The following is a 15819-nucleotide window of genomic DNA, read 5'->3' as shown; positions in this document are numbered from 1 at the left end:
ATAATGTGTTTAAAGAGGATAGGTGTCAGCATGTAGCCTGATTGAAAGGGTTAATTTGATTTTATACAAGAGGAAGAAAAAACCAATTTTTTTTGTTGTTGCAGTTGTTGAGAAGTTAATCTAATAACTGTAATTCTGTGTGTCTACATTTTAACAGTTTCTTCTGAATTTTGTCTTTCATGTTTTCATTTACTACTTTTTTAGATGGTCTTTGCTATGTAAAAAAAATCACTTCTTCAGAACTCTGATATATTCAACCTTTCTTATATTTGTAAACTATGAACGATGGTCTTTGTGGTATTTTGTAGAGTTTCAGAGCATTCCATAAGTAAGAAGCCATTTATAGATTTATTATAGATGTGTTATAGATTTATTTTGGGTATTGTAATAAAATAATAAGAACAAGAATTTCAGAAAGAGATAATGAAGACAATAGGAATTTATCTTGAGTATGTCCCTTTTGCTTTCTTCTTTCTCTCTCCACCCACAACACTTGAACTTATGTACTATTTCTTTGCTGATTACGTCCTGACGATTTTTTGAAGGTTTCAAAACCAGCCAGTCAGGTCTGCCTTAATCTTGAGATGTTACCAGCAGACACCAACCCTCCCTGATTTCTGCCAATATCTAAATTTTCTGATACTAGGTATTGAAACAATAATGAAAATGGTATCGGTTACCCTAGAGAATATTTTCTTTTTGTCTCTGAATGAGAGCAAAATATCTGTGATTATCCTTTTTGGTTTCCCTCTGTGGCTTTCAGTGACATTGATACTGAGGAACTGCTCTTTCCCTTTCAAAGCAGTATCAGGAGTTAGTAGAATTTATTAAGGCAAAATAGCAGTCTGATAGTTAAAATCCACACCAAACTTCCTGAGAAGTTGGTGAATACTTTGGTTAGAATTAGAAAAGGCAATAGCCAGCAACGTGAACTGAACTGAGAGTCAAGGAAGGGAGAGTTTTCCGTATAATATGTAGAACTCTGGAAAAATTTTAGTTAGAACGGTCATCTATTCCAAACCCCTGCAGAAAGCAGGGCCAACTTCAAAGTTAGATGAGGTTTTTCAGGGCCATGTCCAGCTAGGTTTTGAATATCTCCAAGGATGGAGGTTGCACAACCTCTCTGGGCAACCTGTTCCAGTGTTTGACTACTCTTCATGGGAGAAATTATTTCAATGATGCCCAGTTGGAATTTTCCTTCTTCCAGCTTGTGTCTGTTCCTTCTTGTGTCCAAGAATAGTCTGGCTTAATCTTCTCTGTAAACTTTCATTAGGTATTTGAGGATGGCAGGAAGGTCTCCCCTTAGGTACCTCTTCTTAAGGCTCAGCCAAGCCTTTCTTCATTTGTTAAGTGTTCCAGCCCCCTAATAATCTTGATGGCCCACTGCTGGACTCACTCCATTATGTCAGTGTCTTCCTCATAACAGAAAGCTGAAAGCTGGACACGGAACTCCAGATGAGGTCTGGAGACCAGAACAGAGGTTTTCCTCTGTTCTGAATGTATCATGTCCTTTGTCCTGCTGGCTGCATGCTTGCTCATAAAGACCAGAATGTGATTAACCTTCTCTGTGTGGGTGTAGTGCTGACTTGTGTTCCAAGCCTGGTCCACCAGCACCTCCAGGTCCTTTTCGGTAAAGCTGTGTTGTATCCTGTCAATATCCAGCCTATATTGTTGCATGGGAGTTATTCAGTCCTAGTTGCATGATTCTGCATTTGCCTTCAAGTTTTCTATCAGCCCAATTCTCCAGGCTTTTGAAGATCCACTGAATGACAGACAGCCCTGTCCTCCAGCTTATCACCCTCCCAATTTGATGTCATACATAATGTCTTACTCTCAGGAATAAATGTACATACTCAGTGGAGGAAGGAAGTTCATTCATCTTCATCTGGAGTTTTGACATTAATTATGTCTGCAGACTTCCCCCTTCATCTCCAGGATCCATATTCAGTTTTTCAAAGAGAAGACAAGCAAGAAAGATGTTTCTGCTCTGTGATTCTCTCTCTCTTCAGTCACATAGTGTCTGTGTACGCATCCTGTAGCAATCACCATTTCCTAGATGACATGATGAGAAACTGAAGTCAAGACTGTCAATAGACATACATCATGAATTCAGGAAAAATATGTGCATCTTTTGGCATGCATCTCAATGGAATTTAAAAGTTTAGTTAAATTTATTCACAAAAATGTCCGCAAGTACTTCTTTAACTTATTAAGTAGTATTTTTGGTTTGCTAACATAAAATACTTTTATCTCTTAATATCAAGTATTTGCTCAAATACTAGAGACAGTGGCTTCATCTCAATTGCTGTTTTAGAGCATGCTTGAGAGTGTGCAGGGAGTACAAGAGACTTATTTCCCTCCTTGGGAGATAGAAAAAATGGCTGATGGTTGCTGCTAAAGGCTTTATTGTGCAACCCCCCCCCCCTCTTCTAGTGAGAGCAAGTTTATTCTCAATCTTTAATTACCCTCTGATTGTTTCTTGGTTTTCAGCATTTTCTATATTTGTAAGAATCACTTCAACCTACCCCCATTTGATCACTCTATTGATTAGTACATACCTCAACTGGGACAAGAGATTGACTTCCTTCTTCAGGTAATTCAGCATTCTTGTCTCTTTTGGAGGAGCTGGCTAATAGCACTCCTGGTTTTCCCAGTAAGTGGCTGTGTATATTTATGTTCCAGATGCCCTGATGTGAATGTTTCTTGTTTCTGCTAAGTCTGTCTGGTTTTTTTACAGGAAAGGGTTCTGAGCTAGTTCCTGATTACCACTCTGAATTATCTAGCTTAGCAATACTAATAAGCTTTGTTTTCTCAGAGCTTTTCAAGAAAATCCTAACACATGATTAAACTCTAAAGTAGTACCTACACTCCGTCATAATCTGTGACTTTGATTTGTGCATTGTGCTCAGAAATACCCACATGCACAGTGTCTCCATTAAGCTGTTTGACTGAAGCACTTGTGCTGTCTCTAGTTACTGTATTTCATTGAAAAAACATATACCTTCTCTGTCCCCCACATGTTGAACTTAGTGCTGTTAGACTTACAGTTTTAATTTGGAAAAGCTTGGTGCTTTGTCTTTAGTGGAATAGTCTTTTATTACACATCATGTGCAGAGCATCTCTACAGTTGGATGTAGCCACAGAGAGCTAGGTTTACAGTTTCAGAGGCATGTGGTAAGTGAAAGGAAACATATAGAGAGTATTTGCTTAGTTTTCTGGAACATAATTGCTTTTCACTTAGCAACATACGTAGACAGACAAGATTTTTCCAGCTAGGTCCTTGGTTTAGAGTTTGCCAAAACTGAAAGATTTAATTTGCTTTTTAAATTTGGTTTACAGAAAATTACCACAGTTATGCACATGTCTGTCTTGGATTTACTTGGTTCTCCTGTGAATTTCTTGTCATTGAAATTATAATATTCATCAAGAATGAAACTTCTTGCCCTGTTACTTGTACTGCTACAGAGGCTTGGTGTATTTGTTTATAAATTACTATTTTTTTGATTTTCCAAATTCACATTAGTTCTCATTGCCCTTAGGCTTTAGAATTAGAGATAAGTCCCAAGAATATTCCTGGGGTGAAATGACACAGAATTGTGCTATGTATTTTGAAATATTCAGAAAAAGTTAGTCTAACTTTTTGTTTTAATTTATATATACTTGATCTGTTTAACTTAACAGGGATTGTCAGTGATGAGTGCTTCAGGAAGTTTACAGGGAGACTTGGCAGCTATCTTCATAAGAGATGCTTTTGTTTGTTTTTTATTGAGTAGGACAAAGATAAATGGTGATAGTGGAAAGGTGCTGTTTTGAGGACTAAATTTTCAAGAATTCCTGTTTTACTTACCTCTTAACACCTGTACATGGTACTCAGTCTGGAGGCAGAAGCATAACTTGGTAGAAGCAGACTAGCAATTCACTCCGACCCATTGTCTCTGGATTGTAGGAGCATTTATATGGAAAAGGATGATACATACATCATCAATTGTATGCACATTGGAGAAGGCAAAAGTTTTCAATAGCCTTCTCTTGTATGTGTAATTAGACATTATTTATCTGGCTAATGTACTTAAATATCACAAAACGGTGATGTGTTTAATGTTAAAGGTGCATCCTATGACTATTAAATCTTGAAAATTAAATTTAAAACTCTGTATGCCAGCATGGAAATGACTGTTTCCCCAACTCTCCTTCTCTAAATATTGGATGTTATTAAACATTCTCATAATAAAATTGCACAGAAGGATTTGGTCATGGTAGTCAGAGTGGAGAGCTAGTGCATAACCATCTTTTTATGACCTGTTTTTAGGAGTAATAAAAAGTATGTTTTGTGTGTTGCATAGGGCTGAATTGAATGGCTGAAGAGGAGGATTGAAAATAGAATGTATCTTACATGTAACAAAGTAAATATGATACAAGTATTTTTGTTCTTGCTAATGGAAGTTGTGTCCCATGGCTTGTGTTATAACTTGTTAGGAAAGAATGAAGTACAAATGAGTTTTTGGTAGTTTTCCAGTAATACATAGCTAAGCCAAAGGTGGTGTGGTTTTTTTTTTTTAACAGTTCATCATCTAAAAGTAGCAATGTGACCCTTTTTCATTTGCTAAAGGAAAATACGAACCTAACAAGGAAAAAAAACCGCAAGCAAACCCCTTTTCAAATAATATAACTATTCATTGGAAAATGATAAAGGCAAGACACACATATCCATCAACTTTTTGTTTCTAGTGAGAGAAAACAGTTTTCAGAAGATAAACTGCAGTAGCTACTTTCCTTTAGGTGTTAGGTACTAGAAGAGTTTTAATTAAAATCTGCAGATGCTATACTGTGCAGAGGGAGTTGATCACAAAATTCAACAAAGGGTGATTCTAAGCAAATGAAGGCACATGAACTGTAGAATGGTGATAGGTTACATAAACTATGTAGCTGGATTTAAAATACAGTATTTAATATATGGTTTAAATTTAAATTTTATTTAATATATGATTTAAAATATATTATTTAAATATTATTAAATGGTCAAATAACATATATGTGTTTTATAGTGATCTTTGTTAATTGCTTTTATGTTCCTTAGGATCTTTGATTATCTTTGAGAAATTTTGTTCTTTGTGGCAAATTTACAGTAGCATTAGTTAAAGAGGATCTAATGCCTGTTTCTTAATCACTTTCAGGTCTCTTGTAGCTAACCTCGCTGCTGCTAATTGCTATAAGAAGGAAAAGCATCTTGATTTGGAGAAGAACTGGAAGTTGGTGGAAAAGGCCAAAGTTTATTATATAGCGGTAAGTTCAGCTTCTTTCAAATTGCTAAAATTTGTTACAACATTGTGAGGTTTAAGCAGTGAGCATGTCTGTTGCATATGGTTTAGGATGATTTCGTAGGAATACAATGAAAGAAAATGACTGCTTCAATTTCAGCATGGTTTGATTTCTTCGAATTTAAATGTACAAATGTAGAAGTATGTTTTAGTTGTGTGCTTTCTTAAATTAGTGGGAAAAAATCATAAGAACTAAACATATTTTCAGAGCTTTTGTAGTAGTGCATCAAATTTACATTTCACATTTTCTAGTAAATTGTTGTGAAGGATGCACAAATTATGTAGAAAAACACTATTAGCATAATTATTCACTGCAAACAGTTTGAGCTTATTTGTGTGAACAATCTTAATTGCTGTTTATTCCATAGTAATTACTATGGCACCTTATAACTCAATATTTCAGAAACAATGATTGTGACAAATCTCTTGAATGTGGGCGGTGGGGCAAACTGATTTTAATGATGAAATCTTACTTCTGGAATAAAGGAGTTTTGAGGATGGGGCATTAGTAGTTTCACAATTAGTATTCTTTTTTTACCATAGAGAATGAATCAAGCCAGATTAGTGTATTTGTGTAGATTACATCTTTCCTAAATAGAAGTGGTGAATTTGTTTTCATCTTGCTCTCAAGTTGAAATGACTGATCAAAATTAGCAAACATAAAACATCTATGACAGATTAAAACCTCATAACATGCATGTAATATATGGATTCTGTATGACAGCTGCTTCCATTCCACTACCTGAGCTATGTGGGAACAGCTGGTAAGAAGTGTAAAAAATTGATTATCCAGGAGGAACAAGTTCATTGAAAATACAGTTCGTTCTTTTAGCTAGTGTTAGTGTCTCCTCTCCTACAGCCTGTTAGTGTGCACTGCTGTAGGCTTTACATGGTTATTATTGATTCTTGTGTACGGCCAAGACTGCCCCTTTATAACAGTCAAAAAATACTTATAACCTTCTCAGGATACATCCCACTGCTATGACCATATGTTTGTGCTGCAGTTAAAAAAATATGTAGGTGCATTGTCTACTCATTTTTTTTATTTCTGTTTTTCAAGTGCTCTGAGTTTTTTATTTTCCAATAATTATACCTCAGTCTGTTCCAAATGCCATGCTTAGGAATTAATGCTATTGGCTAAAAAAATATTGAAAGGCTAAGAGTATAGTTTAAATAAAGAAGAGGAGTGACAAATGTTACCAAAAGCTATACTGCAGTAAGTTTTTTGGGTTTTTTGTTGGTGGTTTTTTGTGTTGTGTGTGTTTTGTGGTGGTGGTTTGTTTTTTTTTTAATTTTACCATGCTTATATAAAATTTACCAATGAAGCTTCCAATATAAAATTTAGAAGAATTAAACTTAGTGGAGATGCTTCAGGAAAAGTGGGGAATATTATATGAGGTGAAAAACAGGTTTGGGTTTTTTAAGACATAGCCTTCATCTTATTTCAGTTCCAAAGCCACTCTTCTGTGTTCAGTCAGTTTGATTACTTAAATTTTGACTAGGTGGTTCACTACGCTTATTTTCATATATATTAAAAGCTGTTCTTCAGATGCCAGTTCTATGACATCCAAACTTTGACTAAGAGACAGAGAATTATTGTACTAAACTGAAAATAAAACCCAAGATGTGCATATGTTAATAGATAAATAAATAACACTGACATGCTAATAAATAGTATTAGATATTTGCAAAATGGAATTCAGATTAGGGAAACATCTGATTGCAGGAGGAGATCTGTTGGGTAAAGAATCTGTAGCAATTTTTGTAGAATTTGCTACACCTGTAGCAAAAGCACTCAAGGATGGGTTCATCTAAGAAATTTCTAGGACAGTGTTATCGCTTCAGATTACAGATTGCATGTGTAACTTTACTTAAGGAAAAGAGACAATGTGTAGAACTGTATACGTTCCCTCATGCTACAGTGCATTCATGCCCTTTTCTTTCATTTAGCTTCTTTACTTGCAGGTTTGTAGTGGTTTACCAGATTAAACAAAACCATGTAGTGAACGATTACCACTCCTGAGGTACAGGGTAGCTGAGTCATTAATTTTTCTACTGTTGTCTGTCTTCACTTTAGTCTTGTTACCTTCCTTGGCTTTGCACTGTGCATATGTTGCTTTTCATTTCCTTCTTTCTACCCAACTGTCACCTATTTCTTGGATTGCATTAGAATGTATGTTAGTGACAGATACTTATTCTGGAAATCCATGTCCTGAGATTATCAAACGATCTATTTTCTTGGCAGAATAGGGAAGTTGCTGCTTTAGGACAGGTCTGTGATATCCTGTGGTCATCTGTATGTGCTTCCTAGAATAGATAATATGCTTTCCAATGCAGCATTCAGCAGAATGGCCTTCAGATGAAACTTAGCTCTGAAATCTAATCAATTCACTGAGGGAGGAGTAGGTACAAAGGAAAAGATAGTGAAGCCGTGACAGAACCCTTAAAGACAACTTCTGTTACCATGAATGAATACAATACATTTATTTTAGCCATCTGGTAATCAGATCCGGCAGACAAATTGGAGAAAGACTAGGAAAGAATAGGACCCTGTAAATCACAGATAGAAGCAAAATACAGAGGCTGCCCCAGCTTTCTCAAAGATGGTAAACTTTGAATGTGTATTTTAATCCTTTAAAATTACTCTACTTTGTATCATTTAGGATAGATTACATGTACTGTCAAACTCTATGCAATTTCTTTCCCTTCTCCAGATATAATTCATATACTTGCAGTAATTTCTACCATTGACATCATATCTTCCAGTCTGTCATCCTCATTTCGCTGTGGATCAGCTAGCTGTGCTGCTGGTGTCTGATTAGAATTCACTGTGAGGGATTTTATTTGGTTCCTACTGGGGCTAGAAAATGTCTCTTCCTCAGACATTTCCCTTATTTCAGAATAAGTTGAGAGTTATGATAACACTAAACATTGTCATTCTGTCTCTGAAATTGTGAATGGGACACAACCTGACATGAAAATAATCTTGTGTTTTGTGTGTGTGGTTTTTTCATCTTTCTTCTTTTTTCTTTCTTTCTGTGAATTTATGCTTTCTGTCAGGACTTGGGTGATAAAAACAAACTTGGGTGATAAAACTCCATATTTGGGAACCTTGTTTGTCTTATTTTCAGAGGCATTTAATAAACTGATGGTAGTACTGTATTCATGTAGGCATCTCTAAGAATTCTATAACATGTATTGGGTTGTGGGTTTTTTGTGTTGTGGGGTTTTTTGTTTTGTTTCTAAGATCATCAATGTCTTTAGCTCCAACTGAAATCTATGGGAGTTGCTGGTACTCAGTTTCTTTGACATTGCACACAAACATTTTAACATTTTTTAATGCAAATTGGAGTATATAGCTATTAATTTTCATGTCTTATGAAGGCCTGGAATGCAAAGATATTTTTATTGTCATTGTTTTTGGTTAAAAAAATAATCTGCTGATAAGAGTTACTTAGGAGAGCAGAAAAACTGAGGAGAATTTTACTTGTCATTTGACTCCAATTAGCACCTCTGTGTTACTGTATGTGAGTAAGGAATTTTGCACTTGTCCTTTCATAATGGGAAGAAAATGGAAAAGCAGAAAACACTTTCCTTCATTAAAAGCTGCACTTAACCTTGTGAAATCTTAACTCTGTGACAACTGATGCTGCTTGCTCATACAGACAGCTGAATTTTATCTTTTTGCCTGTATTTGAACATTATTGCCACAAGTGTGGTCCTTCCCAGATGTGTTTTCCCTTTTTCCAGTTAGCCATCCTTATTTCTGCCAGTTATTAGCTTTATGCAATTTGTTCTTCAGTCCAACAGCTGCATTCATTTAATGTTTGCAGTTGGAGGCATTAGGTGGGTGAAACACTGTCATTTGATGCTAATATTATCTTGGTGCTGAAGTAATAAATGTGTTCTTGAAAGTTCCTTCTGTGCTTCAGTTTTTCTTTTCTTTTTTTCCTTAAATACTTTCCTTTGCTAAGCATATGAAATGTCAGTATTGACTGCAGTTAGGTTCCCAATCTGTAGTAACTTGAGTCTGAACTTAGAATGGATAAGTTAAGTAGCTCCCCAAAACCAAACAGATCTTCCTTTAATAAAATGCTTGTCTCTTTTCTGTACAAAGGAGAATAGTAGATTGTTGTTTAGGGACTATATTTGAATATGTGTTTTGTGGATATAGTTTGTGTGCTTAAAAAGCTTTTCTGCGTAGACTTCTTTCCTAGCCATTCTATATATGTACGGCATTACTGATGCTCCTGCTTATCTGTGTTCATTAAAGAGATGTGGGACCATTTTTACACCGTACTTTATGCATTATGATCCCTTGTCTTTGCTTTTTGAATTTACAGTGCCTGAAAGCTTCAGCTCCTGTGCTACCTGTTGTAGGTAGAGAGTAGAGGACCTATGCAGCTGAATTTTGGGTTGCTCACTTTGAGTATTGCCATACAACCCTTTATTCAGAGAAGATAACATGTTCACCCAGTCAGCTTTTCATGGGCTGTTGTTATTTCACAATCCGTAAAAGTTTAAAGCATTCTCTTCTCCTACTTCCATGTAGCAAATAATAGAAATTTCTCAATGGTGATTACCCTTCAGTTGTACCACATTAAGCATAAAATTTTCTAATACTGCTTAGATTTGTTAGCCCACAGTTAAAATACATTCACCACCTTCAGCATCTCTTTTGTGTTTACAAAGTTTATGGCAAGTGCAGTTTGTTAATGACAGTTCTGATCAAGACCAGGTATTCTGGTCTTGGGCTGAGTTTCAAGTAGGAAGTGTCATGTTGTGGCATGTGATAATGAACCCAATGTAACACACCTATGTGCTGGAGGAGAAGTTTTTAAAGCTCCAACCACCCTGGTATGTTTCAACATATACCGTGGTATTTTTATATTTATTTTCTTTTAATGCCTAAGTGCTTGTCTAAGCAGAGAGATACTGTGGTGGTGTAGTGGGCTTGATGGTGGAATTATCTGGTTTCAACATGAGTCTGTCAAAACATAAGCTTGATGTCAGCAATGTGTAGCAAAGCTTAAATAACATTCTACAGTATTTTACATGGGGTTTGGCTATTCTACTTGAGAAAAAAATACTGATTATTATAACAATGTAAGTATAAATGAAATTTCTTTTGTGCTGTTTCCTCCTTTCAGAGGCATATTCAGTGAAGGCATTTTTATTGTAATTTACTGCTATGATGAGTATGATAATTTACAATGGATTGTGATAGGTTTTTTTTTCTTTAAGATGTGCTGGGCCTGTGTGTGCATCATGGGAAACGAGAGACATAGACACTGGCAGGAATCAAAATATCCCCTAAAAAAGACATTTGTTTGAATAACTCCACAATAGCTTTTTTTCCATTGATAACTTTTGCCATAGTGCTCTGGCATCAGTAAGTATGCTATTTGACATGCAAAACTATTTCTCACAATAATGAATAGGTTTTATGGCCAGGAAAACACCATTCTGAATGTGTTAACCGTAAAGCAGAAGCTGCAGCTAGCAACAGTTAGTTGTGGCCTTTTTTGCTGGCCTGGGATAACATCGCCTTCCTGAAACCCACCATCTTGAGGGATTGTGTTTTCTGGAAGTTATAGCTGAATTGTGATGCATTCATTGTGGAGAGATGATAGAGTCTGTATCTAACCAGGAAGCAAATCTGCTGCTTACTGGCTTCCAAAACAAATATGGGAAAAATAGTTTCTCTCTCATAAATACAGAAATTCCCAGCTTTATTTCTTTGATCAAAATGCGAAAAAGAGCTTTGTCTAAACTGGCACCATCATGTGTTATGTCGTTCTGTATGTATTTAGGGTGTGGTGTGCATTATGCTACCATTTCAGGTATAACGTTCCATACATAGACAATTTTGCCAGTGTTTTCTCAAGTAATTTATGTGGAAAAGTGAATTAGAAACTTTTTTCTTATTTTTTTGCAAAGTTTGATCCTCAAGATGTCCTTCTTTGAAGATTAATGCTGTGTACTTTACGCAGAAAAATGCATTATCAACTTTTAAGAAAGATCGTACCTCCTTTTTTCCGTAATAGAAAATTAATGAGAATCTGTCTAACATTGTAAAAGTATTTATTTCTAAATGTTCAACTCTGTTTTAATTGTATTTATTTATATGAAGAATATACATGTTTCCTTTCCTGTCAGTCTCTTCCTACCCCAGTAGCCTTTAAATTGCAGATATGCTTCTTCAGCACAGTAATTAGTGAAGCTCAGTCATCGCTCCTTTTATCATGTGATTTTGGGGTGCTTTTTAGAAGAATGCATTATTAGAGCACTTACACAGCCAGTCTAGCTGCAACAGCCAGGCGGCAATAGCAGTGCCATTTTTCACAAAGAAAATGTTGAACAGGAGCCAAATGTTTGGTGGCAGAGTCTGTTGCTAGGAAATCAAGTTCCTGAGGCGATTAATGACAAAGCAAGCAATAACAAGAAGGCAGAATTACAGATTTAAAAGAGAGGGAGAAAAAAAGTGGTTGGTGTTATAATTACCCAAAGAAATCCGTACTCATTAAATTGGCTGTTTTTATGATTGACTTTAATTGGAGGTTAGCTCAGATATTTAGCTCCTTTCCCACCCCTTTAAACACACACATGCACATAATCTGTAGAGCTGCAGACTTGTTTTTCTAAGCATTGAGAGGAGCTTGCCCTGTAATTTGATCCCCACTGACAGATGCATTTTCTATGCTGCCATTTTGAATTAACCTATTGTGCAACAATTTTCCTCAGCTCTGTTGAATAAAACATCAAGTCTTATTACCTCAGATGGATTTGATAGAGTAAAAGAATGTACTTCTAGCTGAAGTAGACTATTTGCAATGAGTTCAGTGATTTGAACTCTGCCAACAAGCACCAATAATTTGTGATGTATACTTAAAGAACGAAAGAGAGAAGAGCCACGTGGGGGGTCTTTTGGGCTGTATGAAGTTCAAACGCAATCCTCAGTAATATTGTTGTTTGTGCTAAGGTTATTCCCCAAGACCAAGCCTTTTTAGATAAAGCATGTTAACTAAGATTTTTACCATTAAGCAGATTGGTTTTGAACTGGAGATTCTCTTACCCCCAGTGGTTATCCAAACTGTTAGGCTACTGTGGGATTAGAAAAATAAAAATCAATCCCCCTCTCCCAGAAACCCTAACAGTTGGATTTTTCCTCTGAGACTTCCTTTGTGAAGAGACATTTTCCCTTGTAATGTTAAACTGGAATAAATGATGTTTTAAAATGATTTTAAATTCCAAATAGTTTGTATCCTGTGGTAAGGGAAGAACAAGCTTTCACCTTATTCACTTTTCTCACCAATTAGGAAAAACTTATGCAGTCGGTTCAACAAAATTTTGGCACAGAAATGGGAAGGCAACTGACCCTGACATTTAAATCCTGTCATGTTTCATCGATCATGTTCAAGACAATATTCCCTACTTGCAGCAAGTGATAAGTGAGAAAATATCCTTTTACAGTACCTGTAAATGAACATACAGAAGCTAACTATAAAAGCTAAATGATGCTATAGCTCTCCAAATTCCTAATCAAACAGTGAAACAATAGAACCACGCGTATTCTGGCCAACAATACCCACATTACTAATCAGATGCCAATGCCAAGCTGTCTGCTTTGTTAAATACCCAGGTTCCCTGAGGCAGGAAGACAGCTGCTATAACTACTATGAAATTTGGTAGCTCAATCTATTTTTGCTACCCTTGGGCTATCAAGCTACTGTTAATTCGGACCACCCCAATTGGTACACTTTAGGGATTTTTTTCAAAGTGTTTGTAATTAAAATGATAAAACATCATTATTACTCTAAAAATGTTGTGTGCGCTTTGCATTTGACAGATACCTACAGAGATAAACCCAGCATGTAATTTTCATTGACATAATGGTTGTGATTGCATTACCCTCTTAAAAGTATATTGCGGGGGGGGGCATGCTTTTATTTCATTAGTAGAATTTGTAAAACTGTTGAAATACTAAATCAATCTCTTGGTTGCAAGCTAGTTGTCTGCAAAGGCTGAGTTGGGCTTTGTAGCAGACTGGGGAGTGGTGAGAAGAGGTGTTCACCAGGGCCAGCTCTGCCACCAGGGACAGGGACCCGCCGTTCTGGCTGCAGACCACTGCAGACACCTCTGTTCCCAGATGCTTCTGCCTTTAGGGACACTGAGTCTCAAATAATATGTAAAGTCTGGGCAGACTTAACACGCTATTTAAATGTAAATTAAAAAGGGAAGCCTTCATACTGTAAGGGGTGAGGTGAGTCGATTTGAAGGGAAATTTTTACTGCAAGTCCTCTTGCATGTCAGTCTTTATTAGATGCTCTCTTTATGAGAGCACAAGAATTTTGTCTGTTACCATGTCAACTTTGTTAGAGCAAAGTCTCAAAACTAAAGCACCAGCAAATGGAGGAGTTAGCTCTGACTGAAACAGTATTGGTTCTGTCTTGAATTATTTTTTATTTCAGTACTTCTCTGATAAGGTTTAAAAAGAATCATTAATTTAAGACTGTTCTAAAGACTAAAACTTGAAATTTATCAATTTTTCTAATTTGATGTAGCTTGCTTATTTTGGATGCTGACTACCAAAATTTGTAATAAATTGGTAGTCACCACTCTGTGTACAGTTGATTGAAATTTGGGGTTACACTTTTCTTCTGAAGGAGCTGATATCATTAACATGTGGAGATGTTGTAGTCTGCATAACCCTGGAATATGTATTCTTTGTGTCTGTCATCAACTGCCACATTGAAAGCAGCATATAAATACTACAGCAGTTGTGCTCTGTTTTACATGAAGAAGGTTAATTTTTAACAGCAAAAACTATGTGCATGTGTGTAACTTGAGAGCTGAGTTAAGCTATTTATGGTAGCTCACTACGTGATCTGAAGTTGAAATTATAGTTTCATTTATTGTTTAAGTGTGTAAAATGCAAAACTTTTTTTTTCCTTGCACAAAGTTATGGTTAATGATTTGCTTTGAAATGAGCACTCTGAAATGATCACATGTGCTTGTTATTTCAAAGGCAGTAACTTTTGCACTAAAATTATAGAATGTTAAAATATGTATACATAGTGCAAGAGGATTCATATATGCTTCCTCGTAGCTCAAAAACTGAACCATACTGAACGGCATTGATCTACACTGTAGAATACAGGTGTTTTGAAATAGCAGGGGTTGCAAGCAGGATAAGAACCTGAAGGCTACTTTTTGATTCTGCAAGCAACAATTATTTTAAAAAGTAAAAATGTTTTTACAACATAGCTAATCAATATCGTAAAAATCTGTGTCAAGTAAATTTGTGTGCTACACTGTGCTTAGCAATTGTGTACGTAGAGTAAAAACATATTTTGTCAAAATGCTTCTGTGCAGATTTTCAGTGATAACATATTAAACATGTTAATAATATGCCTTGCAGATTGGGCTTTTTACAACTTTGTGATAGATTCTTTAGCCCTTTAGGAGGCAGAAGGGCTGAGTCCAGCCAGCCTTGTTTGTTCTTGGGTTTATTTGAAAAATGAATTGACTGATTCCAAAAACAGGTCCTGGATGTTCATTTGAAAGAGGCTACGGGACATAAAACAGATCCTGGATTGGCCTTGGTGCAACAGAGGAAAAGACCTTTCCCCTTTCTCAGGGGACATCTGCTTTAGATGAGGTCTTTGTGGTGTTTTCTGAGTTTCTTTTTAAAGAATAAAACCGTGCCCTAAAGACAGAGCTGAGCAGGTTTTGTCGTGTGGCTTTAAACCTTCTAGTCATGGGGCTAATGCTCAATCAGCAGTGTGCTGGGTCACCTCCTTGCTAAACGTGCTTCAGACTCTCTGGTTTGGGAAAGAAGATCCTCCTTTTTTCTTTCCTTCTTCCTTTAATTAAGGATAGAATACTTAAGGAAACCCTAAATTATCTGAATAAGCAATGAGTGCTGTTTTAAAAGAAATTTCTAAGTTGCAGAAATAGAGGTAGGCACTGTTTCTTTCGAAGGCATATCCAGACCATCATGGTAGCAGGTAGGGCTTGACTGATGAAACATCATTTTAGAAATATGAATAAGATAAAAACACCAGTACTAATCCCTGCAAACTTTTGACTTAAACAAAAGCTAAGGGCACTTAGATTTTGTCCACAATAGAAGGATTTTGCTGATGCAGCTGCTGTGGAAAATCCTCCTGGGGACTTACACTTCTCACTGGCACAAGCACCCTAATGTGGAGACAGTTTATAACAGCTGCTATGCCAGCAGAAATGCTCTCACCTTCCCAGACTAATCATACTTGCACCAAAGTTTTTATTGGCAGGACTATGCTGGTTAAGGACAATGGGGATTTTTTTTCATGTTTCTAAATAAGGCAGCTTCTCGGGCAAAATATCAGCATACTCAGACCATAGTCTGAGTCCATAGTCCATAGATACTGCAAAGCCCTTTATAAATCACAAGGTTTCCCATGTCTAGTATGTGGCTAATAATGTCTAGCTCTTGAAGATCTGTAGATGAGATCTG

The 15819-nt window shown here is 36.2% G+C and overlaps 1 protein-coding gene across 6 annotated transcripts in view; it reads left to right on the top strand.

The window, feature by feature from the left end:
- Positions 1-15819, top strand: part of ADK (adenosine kinase) — a 299664-nt gene that overhangs the window by 139869 nt on the left and 143976 nt on the right. For all 6 annotated transcript variants that reach the window (XM_072869325.1, XM_072869324.1, XM_072869328.1 and 3 more), the window contains one exon: positions 5175-5283. In XM_072869325.1, the coding sequence (XP_072725426.1) occupies positions 5175-5283 (109 nt within the window). The remainder of the gene's footprint in view (positions 1-5174; positions 5284-15819) is intronic.

Source organism: Ciconia boyciana, chromosome 8, assembly GCF_034638445.1.
Source record: "Ciconia boyciana chromosome 8, ASM3463844v1, whole genome shotgun sequence".
In the NCBI taxonomy this organism is placed as follows: Eukaryota; Metazoa; Chordata; class Aves; order Ciconiiformes; family Ciconiidae; genus Ciconia; species Ciconia boyciana.
Note: the sequence above shows the minus strand (reverse complement) of the source record. Positions and strands in the feature narration are given on the sequence as shown.